The sequence below is a fragment of the Somniosus microcephalus genome, chromosome 12 (genome assembly GCF_052327205.1).
Source record: "Somniosus microcephalus isolate GS21.2 chromosome 12, FLI_Smic_1.0, whole genome shotgun sequence".
Taxonomy (NCBI): Eukaryota; Metazoa; Chordata; class Chondrichthyes; order Squaliformes; family Somniosidae; genus Somniosus; species Somniosus microcephalus.
The window spans coordinates 88222354-88246306 of NC_140998.1; the positions used below are offsets into that span (position 1 = coordinate 88222354).

General features: G+C 44.7%; 1 protein-coding gene across 7 annotated transcripts in view; it reads right to left on the minus strand.

Annotated features, from left to right (window-relative positions):
• The window catches only part of ccdc175 (coiled-coil domain containing 175), a 138415-nt gene that overhangs the window by 84988 nt on the left and 29474 nt on the right, over positions 1 to 23953 (minus strand). For 6 of the 7 annotated variants that reach the window (XM_086003297.1, XM_086003296.1, XM_086003294.1 and 3 more), the window contains 2 exons: positions 5796 to 6024; positions 4695 to 4817 (listed from right to left, as the gene is read on the minus strand). In XM_086003297.1, the coding sequence (XP_085859423.1) occupies positions 4695 to 4817; positions 5796 to 6024 (352 nt within the window). Of the gene's footprint in view, positions 1 to 4694; positions 4818 to 5795; positions 6025 to 10108; positions 13313 to 23953 lie in introns of those variants that run through there. The other variant, XM_086003293.1, reaches the window with a different exon arrangement.

A 23953-nucleotide genomic window follows, 5' to 3' on the forward strand; every position in this document is an offset into this window, starting at 1 on the left:
CTTCTAGCTAACTAGTACATCATATTTTAAGTAATTATTAATTACATGTTAGATGCAAAATAATATACATTGCTGTATTAATTAATTATAAGTTAGTCTCTCAGGAGGCTTCCTGACTCGGTCCGGATAACGCCTCGGGGGTGTAGTAGTTTCTGGTGGTGTAGTAGGTTCTTCTGGCAAGGCTGATTCGGCTTGAAGGCCAGTGTCGGGTTCATCGGGTTCCAGTATCACCGGATCGGAGGTAGATATGGGTATCTCTACTTCATCGTTAGATGTATAGCATGGTGGTGTAGGTTGTCCCTTTTCGGATGACTTGATGATTTGGTCAGCATGGCGCCTTATTATGCTTTCTCCGATGTCCACGGTATACATCAGTGGTCCTAGTCGTGTGCAGATAGTTCCAGGCTGCCATTTATCGGTACGGTAGTCCCGGGCCAAAACCGGTTGGCCTATCTGGAAGGCCCTAGTTGGCCTTTCATTCATGCCCTGAAACTGCCGGTTCTCCACGTCCCTTCGGATGTTGGGCTTGACCAAATCCAGCCGGCATCTTAGGTTTCTATTGTAGAACATCATGGCGGGAGTTTGGTTTGTAACCATATGTGTTGCATTCCTATATGCAAATAAGAAGTTATCCACCTTGTGCTGAAGTTTTATGTCTTCATTACCCATGGCCTTTATGGCCTTCTTAAAGGTCTGGACAAACCTTTCAGCCAATCCATTGGTGGCGGGATGGTATGGGGCGGACGTGTAGTGCTTTACCCCATTGTTCTTTAAGAACTTTCTGAATTCTTCGGACACAAATTGCGGTCCATTATCAGAACATATCTGTTCCGGCAGCCCATTCCTGGCAAATATGGTCCTTAATACTGTGATGGTTTTTGGCAAATGGAATGGGCAAACCAAATTTGCAGTAATAGTGTGGAGGATGATCATGGAATGTATGCAAGATAGTTTTCTAGATCAGTATGTTGAGGAACCAACTAGGGAACAGGCTATTTTAGATCTAGTATTGTGCAACGAGAAAGGGTTAATTAACAACCCTGTAGTAAAGGGGCCTTTAAGGAAGAGTGACCATAATATGATGGAATTTTATATTGAGTTTGAAAGTGATTTAGTTAAATCCAAAACTAGGGTCTTAAATCTAAACAAAGCAAACTACGTAGGTATGAGGGGCGAGTTGGCTAAGGAAGATTGGGAAACTACATTAAAAGGAATGACAGTGGACGAGCAATGGCTAGCATTTAAAGAATTAATACATAACTTACAACAAATATACATTCCTTTAAGGCACAAAAACCCCACAGGAAAAGTTGTCCAACTGTGGCTAACAAGAGAAGGATAGTATTAGATCAAATGAAGAGGCTTATAATGCTGCCAAAAAGAGTAGTAAGCCTGAGAATTGGGAGGATTTTAGAATTCAGCAAAGGAGGACCAAGAAATTGATAAAGGGAAAATGGAATGTGAAAGTAAACTAGCGAGAGACATAAAAACAGACTGTAAAAGCTTCTACAGGTATGTAAAAAGGAAAAGATTAGCGAAAGTAAATGTGGGTCCCTTACAGGCTGAGACAGGAGAAATTATAATGGGAAACAAAGAAATGGCAGAGAAATTAAACAAATATTTTGGGCTGGATTTTCTCAATGGAGACGTGATGGAGGCCAGACTGCTGCTTGCCGGGTCTCATAGAAACATAGAAGATAGGAGCAGGAGTAGGCCATTCGGCCCTTCGAGCCTGCTCCGCCATTCAATGAGATCATGGCTGATCATCCAAATTCAGTACCCTGTCCCTGCCTTCTCCCCATATCCCTTGATCCCTTTAGCCTTAAGAAATATATCCAACTCTTTTTTGAATATATTTAATGAACTGGCCTCCACCGCCCTCTGTGGCAGAGAATTCCACAGGTTAACCACTCTCTGGGTGAAGAAATTCCTCCTCATTTCAGTCCTAAATGGCTTACCCCTTATCCTTAGACTATGACCCCTGGTTCTGGACTCCCCGGCCATCATAAGCATCCTTCCTACATCTAGTCTGTCCAGGCCTGACAGAATTTTATAAGTTTCGATGAGATCCCCTCTCAATCTTCTAAACTCCAGTGAGTATAAGCCCAGTCGACACAATCTCTCCTCATACGTCATTCCTGCCATACCAGGTATCAGCCTGGTGAATCTTCGCTGCACTCCTTCCATCGTAAGAACGTCCTTCCTCAGGTAAGGCGACCAAAACTGCACACAGTACTCAAGGTGCAGTCTCACCAAGGCCCTGTACAACTGTAGCAAGACATCCTTGTTCCTGTACTCGAACCCTCTTGCTACGAAGGCCAACATACCATTTGCCTTCTTAACCGTCTGCTGCACCTGCATGCTTACCTTCAGCGACTGGTGCACAAGAACACCCAGGTCTCTTTGCACTTCCCCTTCTCCCAATCTATTGCCATTCAAATAATAATCTGCCTTCCTGTTTTTGCCACCAAAGTGGATAACCTCACATTTATCCACATTATAGTGCATTTGCCATGTTTCTGCCCAATCACCCAATCTGTCCAAGTCGTACTGGAGTTTCACGACATCCTCCTCACAGCTTACCCTCCCACCCAGCTTTGTGTCGTCTGCAAATTTGGAGATATTACATCCAATTCCCTCGTCCAGATCATTAATATATATTGTGAACAGCTGGGGTCCTAGGACCGATCCTTGCGGTACCCCACTAGTCACTGCCTGCCACTCGGAAAACGACCCGTTTATTCCAACTCTTTGCTTTCTGTCCGCCAACCAGTTCTCTATCCAAGTCAATACCTTGCCCCCAATCCCATGTGCCTTAATTTTGCACGCTAATCTCTTATGTGGGACCTTATCGAAAGCCTTCTGAAAGTCCAAATACACCACATCCACTGGTTCTCCCTTATCTATTTTACCAGTTACATCCTCAAAAAATTCCAGTAGATTAGTCAAGCATGATTTACCTTTTGTAAATCCATGTTGACTTTGTCCGATCCTGTCACTGCTTACCAAGTGCTCTGCTATTACATCTTTTATAATGGATTCTAGCATTTTCCCCACTACCGATGTCAGGCTTACCGGTCTATAATTCCCCGCTTTTTCTCGACCACCTTTTTTGAATAGTGGGGTAACATTAGCTACCCTCCAATCCATGGGTACTGTTCCAGAGTCTATCGAGTTCTGGAAGATGACCAGCAATGCATCTACTATTTCCAGGGCCACTTCCTTAAGTACCCTGGGATGTAGATTATCAGGCCCTGGGGATTTATCGGCCTTTAGTCCCATCAATTTTCCTAACACCATTTCCCTACAAATACTGATTTCTTTCAGTTCCACCCTTTCATCAGGCCCTATGTTCCCTGGCATCTCTGGGAGGTTATTTGTGTCCTCCTTTGTGAAGACAGAACCAAAGTATGAATTTAGTTGGCCTGCCATTTCTTTGTTTCCCATTATAAATTCCCCTGATTCTGACTGTAATTTCCCCTGATTCTTAGGGGGAAGTCACTGACAGAGCACGTCAACGTCTGACGTGCCATCTGTCAAGATTTCTTGAAAGAAGAAATGTCAGCGTTTGACAGCTCTGTGAAGCTGTCAAACACTGACATTCTCTGTAGTTTGATGAGTCCTTGTGTTTAGGACTCATCAAGCCTTTCAACTTTGCAGAAATCACCTGGCTGTTGGTTCGGAGGATCCAACAGACCGTCTGTGAAATCTACAATGAAGATGTCGGGATTCTGGATCCACCGCGGCTGAAGGCTGTAGGCAGAAACAAAGGTAAGTGAACATTTTATAACACTTAGCACTCACCTAACATACTTACCACTCCACACTTGCACCCATCATCCAGAGTAAAGACGTCTTACTGCAATTATATAAAGCCCTGGTGATACCACACCTGGAGTATTGTGTACAGTTTTGGTCTCCTTATCTTGCCATAGAGGGAGTGCAACGAAGGTTCACCAGACTGGTTCCTGGGATGGGGGGATTGTCCTATGAGGACAGATTGAGTAGACTAGGCTTATATTCTCTAGAGTTTAGAAGAATGAGAAGTGATCTCATTGAAACATATAAAATTCTTACAAGGCTTGACAGGGTAGATGCAGGATGTTTCCTCTGGCTGGGGAGTCTAGAACCAGGGGTCACAGTCTCAGAATAAGGGGTTGGCCATTTAGGACTGAGATGAGGAGAAGTTTCTTCACCCAGAGAGTGGTGAATCTTTAGAATTCATTGGCCCATTACCATCTCCTTTCGCCTTGCACTATCATAGAAACATAGAAGATAGGAGCAGGAGTAGGCCATTCGGCCCCTCGAGCCTGCTCCGCCATTCAATGCAATCATGGCTGATCATCCAAATTCAGTACCCATTGAGCTTCACTGGAACAGTGCAGGAGGCCAGGGACAGAGAGATCCCTTTTGCCATTTAATCTCTCCTGCCTTCCACCCTATCATACCTTCCCTTTTGTTCTTTACTCCCCTCTCCCTGCCTCTGCACTTGCTTAAAACCTGTGGCATCTCTAAATTTTTCCAGTTCTGACAAAAGGTCATCAACCTGAAACATTAACTCTGTTTCTCTCTCTACAGATGCTGCCTGGCCTGCTGAGGATTTCCAGCATTTTCAGTTTTTATTTCAGATTTCCAGCATCTGTCATATTTTGCTTTTGTATTAATGATATTTTAAGTCTTACTGTAACTCTTACCTCTTTGTGGAGCGTCACATTATCATTCAACTTGTACAATTCCACATTTAACTCGTCAAGTTTGTTTCTCTTGTCAATATTAATTGTGTTCTGATCCTGAACCTGTAGATGTATTTCTGTAAACTAAAATAAAATATTTTTTTCCTAAATTTTACTTTTATTTATATGGAGATTACAAACATGTCAAAATATAAACTGCATGTAAGCATACCATTGAAAATTAAGGTGTCATAGAAGCAAGTTCAAATAAACACAAATCTCATTGTTTTCCTATAGAGTTTTATGCCTGGAATTTCCTCTGTGGATGCAGCCTGGCAGTTAGACCCGAAAATGCGGCTATTCCTGTGCCTATTCTGTTACGCTTGAAAATCTTATTAGAATACACTCGTATGTAAAATAGGTGCAAATTAACGTAAACAATTGAGGCCCAAGGAATGTGGCGATTTCAGATCACATATTTCTTTAAATATGAAAATTAAAGTTCCAACTCATTTAACCATCATTCATGCACACCAGGCATAGCATGTTTAAGAACCTGCAATGGGGAAGATTTTTAATTTTCAATGTGACTTATACTCATGCCATAAAAACCCATTCAAAGAAAAAAACGCTCGAAAACCTGCTAAAACACCAGAAAAATGCCCCGGTTTCCTGCTGCGCCTGAAATTCGGGTCATAATTTGAAGAGGGCCTCTGAGCAAAGGCAACCGTAGAAAACTTGCATGCAAGGCTCTGTAACCTGGAGGTGGGCCTTTATTATGGGCGAAGATGTGTTCGGGCAGAAGGATCAATAGGCGATCGTGAAAGATCGAGGAGATTTGGCCGTATTGTAGTTGCGCATATAACTCACTTACACCCAATCGTCCAGGCCGCGTATTTGATTTGCGCCTATATTGCGCGTGTCTCTGGGCGCAAATGCACAGGAAATTCCAGGCCGCTGACTCATAAATGCCCAGGGAAACTATTTTTTGATTAAAAAGCAATGTTAAAGAGATTTCTGAATTTAAATTTGTAACTAAATATATTTGTGTTAATATTTAAATTCATTTCAAAATGTAGAACAGAATTTCATTTTTTCCTTTAGAACACAAGAGGAAATTACCTTTGCTGTCAAGGATTCTTTTTCTAATTCAAACTTTTTTTGTTTCTGCTCCATATCCTCTTTCAAATCTGCAATATCTCTGGTTACATGAAGAGTTTGCTGTTGAGTTTTTCTTATGTTGTCATATGTTTCATTCAATGTAATTTGGTTACTGGTTCGCTCGTCCATCACGTTATTCAACAGGGATACAATATCATCATATCGTGCTCCTGCCTTTTGTTGTATAGGGCTGAGAAAAGGAATGATACAAAAAAATATGACTGGTTCATCCTAATGTAGTAAATGGTGTGTAGTTTCACTCATCTGTTCATCTCTACACATGCACCCTTTATCATTCTGAATTCAGCATATATCTATACAACATATTGGCCCGGAATTGGCGGTCCTGATGATGGCAAACTGGCAGCGTTCGCTGTCATTTCACCTTTGAAACTGACCGCAACTTCAGGATTTAGTGCATGCGCAGCCTAACGCGGAAATCCTGAAGTTGCAATCAGTCATTCACTGTTTCTCCACAGGCTGTGCTTTGCACTCCCCGCCCTATCCCACAGAGCTGGCGATCAGTGTACTCTCTTAAATCATGGAAACTGACAAAAATTTCAGCTCTTCTGCAGTAAATGTCCCACTAAAAGTTAGACCCTTTTGGATTAGGTGTAACTGGGGTTTTAACAGCGTATTGACTGCTAAACAAAGGTTATGGCTCTAAAAAACAAATTTTAATTTTGTGGCGTGTCAAATTAATTCATTTTAATAAAAAGCAATATTTTTAAGAAACTTAAAAAAAAAATTAAAAATTTAAGTTCGTTCATCTTTATTTCAGGTTTACCTTTTCCCCATGCGAGAGCCCCAATCTTTGTTTTGCTTCCTCTAACATTTTCAAAAAGTTAGACTCAAAGGAGCTTACCCATTTCCTGTCTGTGAGTATTCTGCATTTTGATTGGCTGCTTACACAGCATGTTGATGTCACAGCAGCTCTTCGCTGGGAATCCCCTTAACTTGCGTTGATTTCAATTACGTGTCAGAAAACCCGAACTTCTCGACACAGAGATCGCGAGCTTAATTTGGGCCCAGCAGCGAATGCCTTTTCTTCGCCGCAGACCGCAAATTACAGGCCATTAAATTTGCACACTTATTTGGGCACCACGGCCTAGAAATCCAATTGCGTTGTGCCCGTTTTACAGGCATCTAAGAATCCAATGTTGCGGATGGCATGCACGTGCTTATTCTGTGCCTGAAGTGCGTGCTCGCCATATTGGATCGGGCTGCTCAATAGGCAACCTATAGGCGTGCCGGAAATATTAAAATAAGGGTCCTACGCTTGTTGTAGAATGCTTTTGTGAAATTTGTCTGCCCCTGCACATGATTCGCTATGTGATAAACTCGCCCAACAAATCATGGCGCTAAGAGTCAGCAAAGACCCTGCAGGAACACTATTTAAAAGGGCTCATCCACTCCATAGAAGTAAGTTGCTGGTTTATCCTCTAAGGCTGCTGGTTAACTTCTGGGCCTTTTCTTTGCCTATTTTCTGTATTCCACAAGTGAAATATGACTTCTGGGAACAACTTTGTGCTGGTGCGGGACTGTTTTTGAAACACGTTTATTGCAGTCATGGGTGGTCTGATAGGTCTGCCTTTTGGGCTGGAGGAAGAGGTGCAGCAGCGAAGAAGACAGCAGAGTTCAGGAGCAGCTGAGAAAAGGGCACTGCGCAGGAGGCCATATCCATAGCGGGTCTTTGGGGAACACTTCTCATACCTCAACTTGACCGAGGAGCAATGCGTGGGGACCTTTGCTTTACCAAGGATGCTGTCGGGGAGCTATGACATCTGCTGCAGCCACATCTCGAGCCCCAAACCAGGGCAGAAACAGCACTGCCTGTGGTGGTCAAGGTCATCGTGGTCCGCAGCTTTTATGCAACAAGATCCTCCCAGGCTGCAGCAGTGATACCAGTGCACGGATGTATCCGGGAGGTCGCTGAGTTTCCCTATGCTAGAAGGAACACAAACGTCACATTCCCAATGGACAGAGCGAAGCAGGACAAGAAGGCACTAGACTTCGCCAGGGTCCAAGGTACCAAAAACTGCACCCACATTACCATGTGTGCTCCCCATCAGCAGCCTGGCATCTTTCAGACTAGAAAGGGATACCACTTCCTGAATGTGCAGCTTGTTTGGCACCACAGGCATAGAAACATAGAAGATAGGAGCAGGAGTAGGCCATTCGGCCCCGCAAGCCTGTTTCGCCATTTAATGTGATCATGGCTGATCATCCAAATTCAGTACCCTGTCCCTGCTTTCTCCCCATATACCTTGATCCCTTTAGCCTTAAGAAATATATCTAACTCCCTCTTGAATATATTTAATAAGTTGGCCTCAACTGCCTTCTGTGGTAGAGAATTCCACAGGTTCACCACTCTCTGGGTGAAGAAATTCCTCCTCATCTCAGTCCTAAATGGCTTACCCCTTATCCTTAGACTGTGACTCCTGGTTCTGGACTCCCCCGCCATCGGGAATATCCTTCCTGCATCTAGTCTGTCTAGTCCTGTTAGAATTTTATAAGTTTCAATGCGATCCCCTCTCATTCTTCTAAACTCTAGCGAATATAAGCCTAATCGACCCAATCTCTCTTCATAGGTCATTCCTGCCATCCCAGGTATCAGTCTGGTGAATCTTCGCTGCACTCCCTCCATGGCAAGAACATCCTTCCTCAGATAAGGCGACCAAAACTGCACACAATACTCAAGGTGTGGTCTCACCAAGGCCCTGTACAACTGCAGCAAGACATCCTTGCTCCTGTACTCGAATCCTCTCGCTATGAAGGCCAACATACCATTTGCCTTCTTAACCGCCTGCTGCACCTGCATGCTTACCTTCAGCGACCGGTGCACAAGGACACCCAGGTCTCATTGCACTTCCCCTTCTCCCAATCTATTGCCGTTCAGATAATAATCTGTCTTCCTGTTTTTGCCACCAAAGTGGATAACCTCGCATTTATCCACATTATACTGCATCTGCCATGCATCTGCCCAATCACCCAAACTGTCCAAATCATACTCGAGTTTCTCTGCATCCTCCTCATAGCACACACGCCCACCCAGCTATGTGTCGTCTGCAAACTTGGAGATATTACATCTAGTTCCCTCATCTAGATCATTAATATATATTGTAAATAGCTGGGATCCTAGCGCCGATCCCTGCGGTACCCCACTAGTCACTGCCTGCTGTAATGATATCAGCAAATAGAGATGGTATTTGCCTGTTTGATTATGATGCCTTAATAGCATGATTGCATGTATTGATTGCTTGTGCCTGACCAGCAGAGGGCATGTGACCAAGAGAAGCAAGGCAGTTAGTTTAGTTTCGGTTTCGTTCTAGATGCATCACAACATCGTGTCTCCTGTAAAAGCTGTATGAAAGAGTTGAACAGACTTTAGATTAAAACTCATTCTCTTTCATAAATGTCTCATCATTGAACCCACAAAGAAATCAATACATGGTGTCAGAAGTGATTGAAAGAGATGAAGAGAAAAAATCTGAAGTTAAATCAGCTCTCCACAGATTAGCAAGCCAAAAGAGAACATCGTTGCTTACCATTAGAGAATAGCTAACGAAGTGAAAAATGGAAGGTTTACTCCCACCGGCGACGCTTCAGTTGACAGGTAATGTGGCTGAAAATTGGAGGAGATTCAAACAACGTGTGGGGTTGTATTTATCAGCAATCAGAGCTGACGAGAAAAGTGATAATAAGAAATCGTCAGTGTTCTTACATGTCGTGGGTGATGAAGCGCTGGAGGTGTATAATAACTTCACATTCGCTGCTAATGGAGACAAAATGAAGCTAGATAAAATAATGGAACAGTTTGAGGCCTACTGTATACCTAAATGTAATGTGACGTTTGAGAGGCATAGATTTTTCACATGTGTACAGAAAACAGGAGAGTCTATTCATTAGTATGTGACTGAACTAAGAAACCGAAGCAAATCATGTGAATAGGGGGGACTGACAGAATCGCTGATAAAAGACAGACTGGTGTGTGGTATTCCAGATAATGGTCTAAGGGAAAGACTGCTAAGAGAGCAAGATCTAGACCTGGGAAAAGCCATAGCACTGTGTAGGGCTACAGAGACTGTGAAGTTGCAGGCAAAGGAGCTGTTCAGTGACAATAGCTGCAACATGGATGCAGTGAGAAAGAACGGATACAAACCGTTTAACAAAAAGAGCGCCAATGTGAAAAAAGAGGCGTGGCCAGCGAACGAAAATGAAAGGGACAATCGAAAGACATGTAGTCGATGCGGTACACAGCATCCACCAAAAAAGTGTCCAGCATATGGTAAAACATGCAATAGTTGCAACAAAAACAACCATTATGTCCGTTGCTGCAAGAACCAAGTGCAACAAAGCAAGGTCCATGCAGTAGATGAAAGCGACATAGAGGAGTTCTATGTAGATGTTGTGTCTGAAAACAAACAAGAAGAAAGAGACTGGATGTTGACACTAAAAGTGAATGACATACACATTCCATTTAAATTGGATACTGGAGCACAAGTTAATGTGATATCAGAGACTGATTTTAAGAAAATTAGACCCAGACCAAAGATACATGGAATCAAAGTGAAAGTGACAGGATACTCAGGTACTGAAATACCAGTGAAAGGAAGATGCATTGTCAAAGTGACACACAAGGACAGAGAGCACACGCTAGCATTAATCGTGGTGCCAAAGGATGTGCAAGCCATACTAGGTTTAAAAGCCATGGTGTGGAGATGCCGGAGTTGGACTGGGGTGGACAAATGTAAGAAGTCACACAACACCAGGTTATAGTCCAACAGCTTTATTTGAAATCACAAGCTTTCGGAGCGCTGCTCCCTCTTCAGGTGAAGTGGAGAAATACATAAAGACACAGCTTATATAGTCAGAGAATCATGTCAGATGTTTACAGGTAACCTTTCCAACTGCCATTTATCACACCTTGGCAGAGAGATAATCACAGCAGTCAAAGGTGTGAATGGTGTCCAAACAGGTCAGTCAGGGAAACATTACATCAAAGAACAATGAGGTGGGGTCACAAGGGGTCAAATATTGCAGATGCTGGGGTCTGTATGAAAAACAAAAAAAGACAAAAAACATTTTTTTTGGCTGGAAATCACAGCAGGTCCGGCCGCATCTGTGTAGAGAGAACAAGCCAATGTCGACTCGAGTCTGGATGACCCTGCATCAGGTGGGGTTACATGTAGCGTGACATGAACCCAAGATCTCGGTTGAGGCCGTCCTCATGGGTGCGGAACTTGGCTATCAGTTTCTGCTCGACGATTTTGCGTTGTCGTGTGTCTCGAAGGCCACCTTGGAGAATGCTTACCCGAAGATCGGAGGCTGAATGTCCTTGACTGCTGAAGTGTTCCCCGACTGGGAGGGAACACTCCTGCCTGGTGATTGTTGCGCGGTGTCCGTTCATCCGTTGTCGCAGAGTCTGCATGGTCTCGCCGATGTACCATGCTCCGGGGCATCCTTTCCTGCAACGTATGAGGTAGACAACGTTGGCCGAGTCACATGAGTATGTACCATGTACCTGGTGGGTGGTGTCCTCACGTGTGATGATGGTATCTGTGTTGACGATCTGGCATGTCTTGCAGAGGTTGCTGTGGCAGGGTTGTGTGGTGTCGTGGTCGCTGTTCTCCTGAAAGCTGGGTAATTTGCTGCGAACGATGGTCTGTTTGAGGTTAGGCGGCTGTTTGAAAGCGAGTAGTGGAGGCGTGGGGATGGCCTTAGCGAGGTGTTCGTCGTCATCGATGACATGTTGAAGGCTGCGAAGAACATGGCGTAGTTTCTCCGCTCCGGGGAAGTACTGGACGACGAAGGGTACTCTGTTGGTTGTGTCCTGTGTTTGTCTTCTGAGGAGGTCTATGCGATTTTTCGCTGTGGCCCGTCGGAACTGTCGATCGACGAGTCGAGCGTCATATCCCGTTCTTACAAGGGCGTCTTTCAGTGTCTGTAGGTGTCCATCGCGTTCCTCCTCGTCTGAGCAGATCCTGTGTATTCGCAGGGCTTGTCCATAGGGGATGGCTTCTTTAACGTGGTTAGGGTGGAAGCTGGAGAAGTGAAGCATCGTGAGGTTGTCCGTGGGCTTGCGGTAGAGTGAAGTGCTGAGGTGTCCGTCTTTGATGGAGATTCGTGTGTCCAGGAATGAGACTGATTCTGAGGAGTAGTCCATGGTGAGTTTGATGGTGGGATGGAACTTGTTGATGTTATCGTGTAGTCTTTTCAGTGATTCTTCGCTGTGGGTCCATAGGAAGAAAATGTCGTCGATGTATCTGGTGTATAGCGTTGGTTGGAGATCCTGTGCAGCGAAGAAGTCTTGCTCGAACTTGTGCATGAAGATGTTTGCGTATTGGGGTGCGAATTTGGTCCCCATGGCTGTTCCGTGTGTTTGGGTAAAGAACTGGTTGTCGAAGGTGAAGACATTGTGGTCAAGGATGAAGCGGGTGAGTTGTAGGATGGCGTCTGGAGATTGGCTGTTGTTGGTGTTGAGTACTGAGGCTGTCGCAGCGATGCCGTCATCGTGGGGGATACTGGTGTAGAGTGCCGAGACGTCCATCGTGGCGAGGAGTGTTCCTGGTTCAACTGGTCCGTGGGTGCTGAGCTTCTGTAAGAAGTCTGTAGTGTCGCGACAGAAGCTGGGGGTTCCCTGTACGATGGGTTTCAGGATGCCCTCGACATATCCAGAGAGGTTCTCACACAGGGTTCCGTTTCCTGATGCGATAGGACGTCCAGGTGTGTTGGCTTTGTGTATCTTTGGGAGGCAGTAGAAGTCTCCCACGCGGGGAGTACGTGGGATGAGAGCATGTAGGATGCTTTGAAGGTCTGGATCGAAGGTTTTGATCAGTCTGTTGAGTTGGCGGGTGTGTTCTTTGGTCGGATCTGCGGGTAACTGTCTGTAGTGTTCCTGGTTGTCCAGTTGTCGGTATACTTCTTTGCAATAGTCCGTTCTGTTCTGTATGACGATGGCACCTCCTTTGTCTCTGCTGGTTTGATGACGATGTTGCGGTTGGTCTTGAGAGCGTGGATGGCGTTGCGTTGTGCTCGGGTGACATTCTGGACTGTCTTGTGAGTGCGGCTGATGAATCTGGCGTTGATGCATCTCCTGACAGCTTGAGCATACATGTCAAGCTTAGGGCAGCGACCCTCCGGAGGGGTCCACAGGTTTAAAAGCCTGTGAGAGACTGAACCTGGTAAAGAGAGTCCTCGTTGTGGAAAGCGAAGGAGAGACAGTCTATGATGAACTGAATGTTGCGTACACACCGGGTAAGCTGATGTATACAGCAGACACGTTGTCCAGAGCTGTTGACCCAGGAGAGCCCGCAAACACAGTGAAAAGACTGAAGTACAAGGCAAAAGACAGTGGAACTGACTTCTACCAAAGCATGCTTGTATACCGCACAACGCCGCTCGAGTGTGGTATGTCACCAGCCCAACTCCTGATGGGACGTCGGCTAAGGTCAAACCTACCCATCCCGGAGAACCTCCTGAAAACAAAAGAGGGGGAGAAAGTGAGGAAATTCAAAGAACAACAGAAAGAAAAGCAAAAGTACTACTATGACAGAGGAACACAAAACCTACCTGAACTCCACACTGGTGACCAAGTAAGGTTGAAAGACAAAACAAACACATGGACTCAGAAGGGGACTGTCCTGAGTGAAGTTCAACCAAGATCATACACCATTCAGACAGATGAGGGTGCTGTTCTGAGAAGAAATCGTAGGGATCTTCTCATGGGACCAGCCACAGCAGGTCAAGAGACTGATACTGTTGAACAACCTGATCACACAGCTGAGAACACATCATCTGAGGCAACAACTCAGATTCAAGGACAATCAATCAGAAAATCCTCAAGACACGTGAAGCCTCCTGAGAGACTCATTGAGCAAATTTAAGGACTATTGTTATAGAAGGAAGTCATGTTATCTTATTCTTTCTTCAAGTTCTAGTGTATTGACATATTTCATGTGAACCCACAAAGCAAGGTTAAAAAACCTTGACCATGATAATGATAATGTAAGTTCACTAAGTGTTACAGTTAAAATGCAGATTAATACAAAGAAAACATGTTGTTAGTTAAAAGTAAAATACTTTTGTTTTAAGAAAAGGAGATGTAATGATATCAGCAAATAGAGATGGTATTTGCCTGTTCGATTATGATGCCTTAATAGCATGATTGCATGTATTGATTGCTTGTGCCTGACCAGCAGAGGGCATGTGACCGAGAGAAGCAAGGCAGCTGGTTTAGTTTCGGTTTCGTTCTAGATGCATCACAACATCGTGTCTCCTGTAAAAGCTGTATGAAAGAGTTGAACAGACTTTAGATTAAAACTCATTCTCTTTCATAAGTGTCTCATCATTGAACCCACAAAGAAATCAATACACCTGCCACTTGGAAAAAGATCCATTTATTCCAACACTCTGCTTCCTGTCTGCCAACTAGTTCTCTATCCAAGTCAGTACCTTACCCCCAATCCCATGTGCTTTAACATTGTACGCCAATCTCTTATGCGGGATCTTATCAAAAGCGGGGCTATAAAAGTCCCAGAGACCAGGTAAGGCCTCACAGCGTCGGTGGGAATCCTGAGCGGCAGAGTGGGGCTATAAAAGTCCCAGAGACCAGGTAAGGCGTACCAGTCTCCAGTCTGGAAGGAGAGAGGTAAAAAGTAATCCAAGTGTGACGTCACCAGAAAGCAGGTAAGTGATTGGTTGATAAGTATTTCTCCCTTTTAAGCTTAAATCTCTTTGGTTTATAGTTTCTAAGGTGTGATATTCACCATCTAGAATCGGGGCAGAGGATATTTAAGAATAAATTAATACATTTTAATTAATTACATAGAATGGGAGATCAGGCGATGTGTTGCTGCTGCAATATGTGGGAGCTGGTGAACACCATTGATGCTCACAGTGATCACATTTGCAGTAAGTGTTGGCTGCTCGAGGAACTCCGGCTCCGTGTTGAAGAGCTGGAGTCTGAGCTTCAAACACTGAGACACATCAGGGAGGGGGGGAGTTACCTGGACTCTGTGTATCACGAGGTAGTCACACCAATTAGATTAATTAATTCAGATGTAGTCCGTGGCCAGGGTCAGGATGGTGTGACTGGAAGTGAGGCAGGTACGGGGATCCAGGAGGTAGTGTTGGAGGAGCCGCAACCCTTGCACTTGTCCAACAGGTTCGAGGCTCTTACTCCCTGTGGGGACAGGAGCAGGGACTGCAGGGAGGATGAGCAACCTGGCCACAGCACCATGGAGCAGGGGGCCATTCAAGTGGGGGGGGGGTTAAAAGAAATGTTGTAGTGGTAGGGGATAGTATCGTTAGGGGGATAGATAGAGTTCTTTGCAGCCGAGAGCGAGAGTCCCGAAGGCTGTGTTGCCTGCCCGGTGCCAGGGTTAAGGACATCTCCTCTGGACTGGAGAGAAACTTGGAGTGGGAGGGGGAGGATCCAGTTGTCGTGGTCCATGTTGGTACCAACGACATAGATAGGACAAGGAGGTTCTGCTGAGGGTGTTTGAGCACCTAGGGGCCAAATTAAAAAGCAGAACCACAAGGGTAATAATCTCTGGATTATTGCCTGAGCCACGAGCGAATTTGGCTAGGACAAATAAAATTAGAGAGTTAAATGCGTGGCTCAAAGACTGGTGTGGGAGAAATGGGTTTTGCTTCCTGGGACACTGGCACCAGTACTGGGGCAGGAGGGAGCTGTTCCGTTGGGACGGGCTTCACTTGGCCAGTGCTGGGACTAGAGTCCTGGCGGATCATACAACTAGGGCTGTAGAGAGGGCTTTAAACTAACTAGTGGGGGGGAGGTTCCTAGAGAGCAAATAATAAAAATGACAACAGAGAAGGTCATAGACCTAGGTAGCAGTGGGGAAATTAAAATCCAGAGCATGTCAGGAAGGGGCAGAAGGTATGGAGTAAAAGGTAAAGTAATAAAAAGGGCAAAAGCAGGAACTAAGTGTCACAAAACATCTTTGAAAGTTCTCTATCTGAATGCACGTAGCATTCGTAACAAAATAGACGAGTTAATGGCACAAATAACTACATATGGGTATGATCTTGTGGCCATTACAGAAACATGGCTGCAGGGTGACAATGCCTGGGAATTAAACATACCAGATTATTTAACGATCAGGAAGGACAGGCAGGAAGGAAGGGGAGGTGGGGTGGCTATGTTAATAAAGGAAGGAATCACTGTAATACAGAGAAATGATATTGGGTCAAAAGATCAGGATAATGAAACAGTTTGGGTGGAGGTAAGGAATAATAAGGGGAAAAAAACACTAGTGGGCGTAGTCTATAGGCCTCCGAACAGTGGCAACTCTGTTGGACGGAGTATCAATCAGGAAATAGTTGAGGCTTGTAATAAGGGAACATCTATAATTATGGGGGATTTTAACTATCATATTAATTGGACAAATCAAATTGGGCAGGGCTGCCTTGAGGATGAGTTCATTGAGTGTATTAGGGATGGGTTTCTTGAGCAGTATGTAACTGAACCGACCAGGGGGCAAGCAACCTTAGATCTGGTCCTGTGTAACGAGATGGGATTAATTAAAAATGTCCTAGTAAAGGATCCCCTTGGAATGAGTGACCATAACATGGTTGAATTCCATATTCAATTAGAGGGTGAGAAGGTTGGATCTCAAACAAGCGTGCTAAGCTTGAATAAAGGAGACTATGAAGGTATGAGAGCGGAATTGAGTAGAGTGGATTGGGAAAATAGATTAAAGGGTAAGACGATACATGATCAGTGGTGTACATTTAAGGAGTTATTTAACAACTTTCAAAAAAAATATATTCCACTGAGAAGAAAAGGGTGTAAAAGAAAAGACAGCCATCCGTGGCTAAGTAAAGAAATTAAGGATAGTATTCGACTAAAAACAAGGGCATATAAGGTAGCCAAATCTAGTGGGAGGATAGAGGATTGGGAAAACTTTAAAAGACAGCAAAAAATAACAAAAAGATTGATTAAGAAAGGGAAGATAGATTATGAAAGTAAATTAGCAAAAAATATAAAAACAGATAGTAAGAGTTTTTATAGTTATATAAAAAGAAAAAGGGTGGCTAAAGTAAATGTTGGTCCCTTAGAGGATGAGACCGGGAAATTAATGGTGGGAAATATGGAGATGGCAAAAACACTGAATGAATATTTTGTATCAGTCTTTACAGTAGAAGACACTAAGAATATCCCAACACTGGACAAACAGGGGGCTAAAGGGGGGGAGGAGCTAAACACGATTAAAATCACTAAGGAAGTGGTACTCGGTAAAATAATGGGACTCAAGGCGGATAAATCACCTGGACCTGATGGCTTACATCCTAGGGTCTTGAGGGAAGTGGCGGTAGGGATTGAGGATGCATTGGTAATAATTTTCCAAAACTCCCTGGACTCGGCAAAGGTCCCGGCAGACTGGAAAACTGCTAATGTAACACCCTTATTTAAAAAGGGCAGTAGACAGAAGGCTGGAAACTATAGACCGGTTAGCCTAACATCTGTGGTAGGTAAAATTTTGGAGTCCATTATTAAGGAGGCAGTAACAGGATATTTGGATAATCATAATTTAATAGGACAAAGTCAGCATGGTTTCATGAAGGGGAAGTCATGTTTGACAAATTTGCTGGAGTTCTTTGAGGAAGTAACGTATAGGGTGGATAAAGGGGAACCAGTGGACGTAGTGTATTTAGACTTCCAAAAGGCATTTGACAAGGTGCCACACAAAAGATTATTGCTTAAGATAAAAAATCACGGGATTGGGGGTAATATTCTGGCATGGATAGAGGATTGGCTATCTAACAGAAGGCAGAGAGTTGGGATAAATGGTTCATTCTCAGACTGGCAATCAGTAACTAGTGGTGTTCCGCACGGGTCAGTGCTGGGTCCCCAACTCTTTACAATCTATATTAACGATTTGGAGGAGGGGACCGAGTGTAACATATCAAAGTTTGCAGATGATACAAAATGGGGGGGAAAGTAGTGAGTGAGGAGGACATAAAAAACCTGGAAGGGGACATCGACAGGCTAAGTAAGTGGGCAGAGATTTGGCAGATGGAATACAATACTGGAAAGTGTGAGGTTATGCACTTTGGCAGGAAAAATCGTAGAGCAAGTTATTATCTTAATGGCAAGAAACTGGAAAGTACTGAAGTACAAAGGGATCTGGGGGTCCTGGTGCACGAAACTCAAAAGGTTAGTATGCAGGTGCAGCAAGTGATTAAGAAGGCCAATGGAATGTTGGCTTTCATTGCTAGGGGGATAGAATATAAAAATAGGGAGGTATTGCTTCAGTTGTACAAGGTATTGGTGAGACCGCACCTGGAATACTGCGTACAGTTTTGGTGTCCATACTTAAGAAAGGACATACTTGCTCTCGAGTCAGTACAAAGAAGGTTCACTCGGTTAATCCCGGGGATGAGGGGATGGACATATGAGGAGAGGTTGAGTAGATTGGGACTCTACTCATTGGAGTTCAGAAGAATGAGAGGCGATCTTATTGAAACATATAAGATTGTGAAGGGGTTGGATCGGGTGGATGCGGGGAAGATGTTCCCGATGATGGGTGAAACTAGAACTAGGGGGCATAGTCTTAGAATAAGGGGCTGCTCTTTCAAAACTGAGATGAGGAGGCACTACTTCACTCAGAGGGTGGTAGGTCCATGGAATATGCTGCCCCAAAAAGCTGTAGAAGCTACATCATTACATAAATTTAAAACAGAAATAGACAGTTTCCTAGAAGTAAAGGGAATTAAGGGTTACGGGGAGGTGGCAGGAATTTGGACATGAGTCTAGGTTCGGATCGGTCATGGCCCTGTGGGTAGCAGAGCGGGCCCAGGGGCCGTGTAGCCTGATACTGCTCCTATTTCGTGTGTCTAATTCTGTTAGATTCAGGAGATGGTTCTGTGATAGTGGATTGGCGGTTAGGATCAGATCAGCCATGACCTTATTGAATGGCGGAGCAGGCTCGAGGGGCCGATTGGCCTACTCCTGCTCCTATTTCTTATGTTCTTATGTTCTGAAAGTCCAAATACACCACATCCACTGGTTCTCCCTTATCTATTCTACCAGTTACATCCTCAAAAAATTCCAGTAGATTAGTCAAGCATGATTTACCTTTTGTGAATCCATGTTGGCTTTGTCCGATCCTGTCAGTGTTTTCCAAGTGCTCTGCTATTACATCTTTTATAATGGACTTTAGCATTTTCCCCACTACCGATGTCAGGCTTACCGGTCTATAATTCCCCGTTTTCTCTCTACCACCTTTTTTAAATAGTGGGGTTACATTAGCTACCCTCCAATCCATGGGAACTGTTCCAGAGTCTATAGAATTTTGGAAGATGACCAGCAATGCACCTACTATTTCTAGGGCCACTTCCTTAAGTACCCTAGGATGTAGATTATCAGGCCCTGGGGATTTATCGGCCTTCAATCCCGTCAATTTCCTTAATACCATTTCCCTACAAATACTGATTTTATTCAATTCCTCCCTCTCATTAGACCCTATGTTCCCCGACATCTTGGAAGGTTATTTGTGTCCTCCTTTGTGAAGACAGAACCAAAGTATGTATTTAATTGGTCTGCCATTTCTTTGTTCCCCATTATAAATTCCCCTGATTCTGACTGCAAGGGACCTACGCTTAACTTCACCAATCTTTTTCTCTTCACATATCTATAGAAGCTTTTACAGTCAAGTTTTTTATGTTCCCTGCAAGCTTACTCTCATATTCTATTTCTCCCTCTTAAATAATCCCTTTGTCCTCCTTTGCTGAATCCTAAACTACTCCCAATCCTAGGTTTGCTGCTTTTTCTGGCCAATTTATATGTCCTCTCCCTAATTTCCCTTGTTAGCCACGGTTGAGTCACCTTTTTTGTTTTATTTTTATGCCAAACAGGGATGAACAAATTCTGTAGTTCATCCATGCGATCTTTAAATGTTTGCCAATGCCTATCCACTGTCAACCCTTTAAGTAACGTTCCCCAATCCATCGTAGCCAACTCGCACTTCATACATCGTAGTTTCCTTTATTTAAATTCACGACCCTAGTCTGAGTCAACTACTTCACTCTCCATCTTAATGAAGAATTCTATCATGTTATGATCGCTCCTCCCCAAGGGGCCTCGCATAACAAGATTGCTAATTAATCCTTTTTCATTACATAATGCCCAGTCTAAGATGGCCTGATCTCTAGTTGGTTCCTTGACATATTGGTCCAGGAAACCATCCCGTATACACTCTAGGAATTCCTCTTGCACAGTATTGTTACTAATTTGGTTAGCCCAATCTATATGTAGATTAAAGTCACCCATGATAACTGCTGTGCCCTAATTGCACGCATCTCTAATTTCCCGTTTAATGCCATCCCCAACCTCAGCATTACTGTTTGGGGGTCTGTATACAACTCCCACTAACGTTTTCTGCCCCTTGGTATTTCTCAGCTCTACCCATACAGATTCCACATCATCAGAGCTAATATCCTTCCTTACTATTGTGTTAATCTCCTCTTTAACCAACAATGCTACCCCACCTCCTTTTCCTTTTTGCCTGTCCTTCCTGAATATTGAATACCCCTGAATATTGAATTCCCAGCCTTGGTCACCCTGAAGCCATGTGTCCGTAATCCCAATTATATCATATCCGTTTACATCTATTTGCGCAGCTAATTCATCCACCTTATTACGAATGCTCCTCGCATTAAGACACAAAACTTTCAGGCTTGTTTTTTTAACACTCTTACTCCTTTTAGAATTATTATTTACTGTAGCCCTGTTTGATTTACACCCTTGATTTCTCTGCATTCCACTTTTGCTTTTCTCCTTCCTGTCTTTTGTTTCTATCCTTGCTTCCCTTTCCTCTGTCTCCCTGCAGAGGTTCCCAACCCCCTGCCATTTTAGTTTAATCCCTCCCCAACAGCACTAGCAAACACTCCCCCTAGGACATCAGTCCCAGTCCCGCCCAGATGCAAACCGTCCAGTTTGTACTGGTCCCACCTCCCCCAGAACCGGTTCCAATGTCCCAGAAATTTGAATCCCTCCCCCTTGCACCATTCCTCTAGCCATGTATTCATCTGAAATATCCTTCTATTTCTACTCTGACTAGCACGTGGCACTGGTAGCAATCCTGAGCTTACTACCTTTGAGGTCCTATTTTTAAATTTACCTCCTAACTCCCTATATTCAGCTTTTAGGACCTCATCCCGTTTTTTACCTATCTCGTTGGTACCTATATGCACCATGACAACTGGTTGTTCACCGTCCCCCTCCAGAATGCCCTGCAGCCGCCCCGAGACATCCTTGACCCTTGCACCAGGGAGGCAACATACCATCCTGGAGTCTCATTTGCGGCCGCAGAAACGCCTATCTATTCCCATTACAATAGAATTCCCTATCACTATAGCTCTCCCACTCTTTTTCCTCCCGTCCTGCGCAGCAGAACCACCCATGGTGCCAGGAAGTTGGCTGCTGTTGCCTTCCCCCGATAAGCCATCTCCCTCAACAATATCCAAAGTGGTATATCTGTTTGAGAGGGGGATGGCCACAGGGGACCCCTGCCTGCGCCTACTACGCTGCCTGGTGGTCACCCATTCCCTTCCTGCCTGTGCAGCCTTTACCTGCGGTGTGACCAACTCCCTAAACGTGCTATTCACGATATCCTCAGCATCGTGAATGCTCCAGTATGTATCCATTCACAGCTGCAGCACCACAATGCGGTCTGTCAATAGCTGCAGCTGGATACACTTCCTGCACACATGGTCGTCAGGGTCACAGGAAGTGTTCCTGATTTCCCACATAGCGCAGGAGGAGCATGCCACAGGGCCAAGCTGTCCTGCCATGACGTACCCTTTAATTAAATTAAATTAAATCAAATCAATACCACTAATTACACTACAATTAAATGATATACTCAAGGGCCCTTGGTTACTAGCACTCCCCGATACACAACGGAGACCTTAGAATCTATAACCACAAAAATTATGACCTTCTAAATTTTATAAACTATTAATCTTAATTGTCAAACTATAGAGTAGTATAAATACTCACCTGGCCGTACTCACCCAATCAGTGGCTTCCTCTTGTCCGCGTCACTTTTTGAATCATGACGTGGCTCCGGGCATCGCATCATGCAGGTCTGTGCCCAGTTTCCCGGCAGCTGACAAGCTTCATTCATCCTGCACCCGTCCGCTGTGCTGCCATTATTCCAATCAGGCTGACAGGTCACAGGCTGGCTACTTGGCAGCAAGGGATATCCTCTTCAGACATGGCTCATGACTCCTTTCAAGAACCCAGGCACAGATGCAGAGGCGATCTACAACGAAAGCCATACACCACCACCAGAAATACAACTGAGCAGACAGTCGGCACGCTGAAGCAACGCTTCCGCTGGCTGGACCATTTCGGAGGAGATTTGTGGTCGTGTGCTGCATAACTTTGCTAAACTGAGAGACCGGCTCTTACCACCACCTGGGCAACAAGAAGTGGAGGAGGAGGAAGAGCACTATAAAGAGGAGGAAGAGCAGGAGCAGCATCAACCACCAGTGCCCCTAGCTGCCAGAGCTCTGACAGCAACTCATCCAAGAGTGCTTCACCTGAACCATGCTTCCCATCCCCAATACATCAACAGTACCGCATACTTATCATTACCATCCTTACGACCACTATCTGATTGACTTCCTTCAGTCCAGCTTTATGGATCTTGTGTGAGGGTGCCGGTTAGTTCCCTCAGTAACCCCTAGATGGCACCTTCACTTGTTTGTTTCCCTTTGCTAAATTGTTACTAGTTTACTTAACTGCCTTTTATCAGGTTTATTGGTTTCACCTGTTTTTGCTTGTATTTAAGTTCTGTGGTTTCTTCCCTCTGTGCTCAGTCTTGACAAGCCATTTGCCTAGTGGTAGCTTGTCTTGAGCTCCTATGTTTGTAACTGTTTACCTGTGTGATTCTAGTAAAGTACTTTTATTTAAGACTGCATACCTGCTTCTCGCCTTGTCTGTCTGCACTTGGGTCCAGAACCAGCCTCGCCCTGACAGCTTGCTGTCCCTTGACTATAAATGACACCACCAATGCCACATCCAGAGAAAAAAGAATTTACTCCAACAACTCTATTCCATATGTACACAATAGTTAACAGGAATAATTAAGAATCATACTTGTGCAAACTCCAAATGGCTGTATTGTGCGCTGGATTACTTAATTGTGCACCCCCAATGGCTACAGTTTGGGAGGTGGAAAACTGCTGAGCTTCCAATGAGGGCACTTTAGACAGCAAAGGTGGGCGATCTCAAGCAGCTCTGGGCTTTGAGGGCAGACTGCAGCATCTCAACATGGGACAGGGAAGTCTGGGTTTCAGCTGGTTATTTGGCACTGACAAGGGCACTAGCAGAGCGGGTAGCAGAGGAGCAGGTATGCTGTCATCCAGGAAGAGGACAACAGATGCTTCTCCCATGGAGCCAAGGTCACTCTCTAAGAACTGTGCCTCAGCATTCCTACTGCTCTGCTCCAGAACAGAATGCAGGAGTGATGTGATGCTATGGAAGCCCTAATCAACATTGGACCACAGAGTTAAGAGAACAGCAGTCTGAGCGTCCATGGCACCAGTATGAGCTGCCCCATGCAAGCTGCAAGTGTTGTCACCAGAGGGTGCATCATGGTTGGGGCCACTATTATGTTCATAGAGCTGACCACTCGCTCCTTGTTGGACAGAATGGTCTCCATGCTCTGCGCAAAGCCCCGGCACAAATTGGAGCTGGACCTTTCCATGCTCTGAGCCACTGTGTGCAAGGTCGCTGGCAGACAGCCCGATGCCCCTCATATTTCCTGTTGTATGCTCATCAGCTTTCTTCAGTAGCATGTGCACTTGGAAGTCTGTATCTGAGTCCTCTGCAGCAGAGTTAGTACGTGATCTCACCCTGAGCTGGCACCTGTGGCTTTCTAACCCCCCCGCCTTAGCTCCTGCACACTTGTTCCCAGTGGTTCATCATGTGAACCCCTCCTCTAGAAGTACCCATGGTTCCAATCTGAGCTGGTGCTTGCTATAGCGTCAGTTTGACATGCATATTGCATAGGGTGGGATAGAAGCATATTGCATAGGGTGGGATAGAAGTAAGAAGAGAAAAAGAGGACAAGCTGCAAAGAATC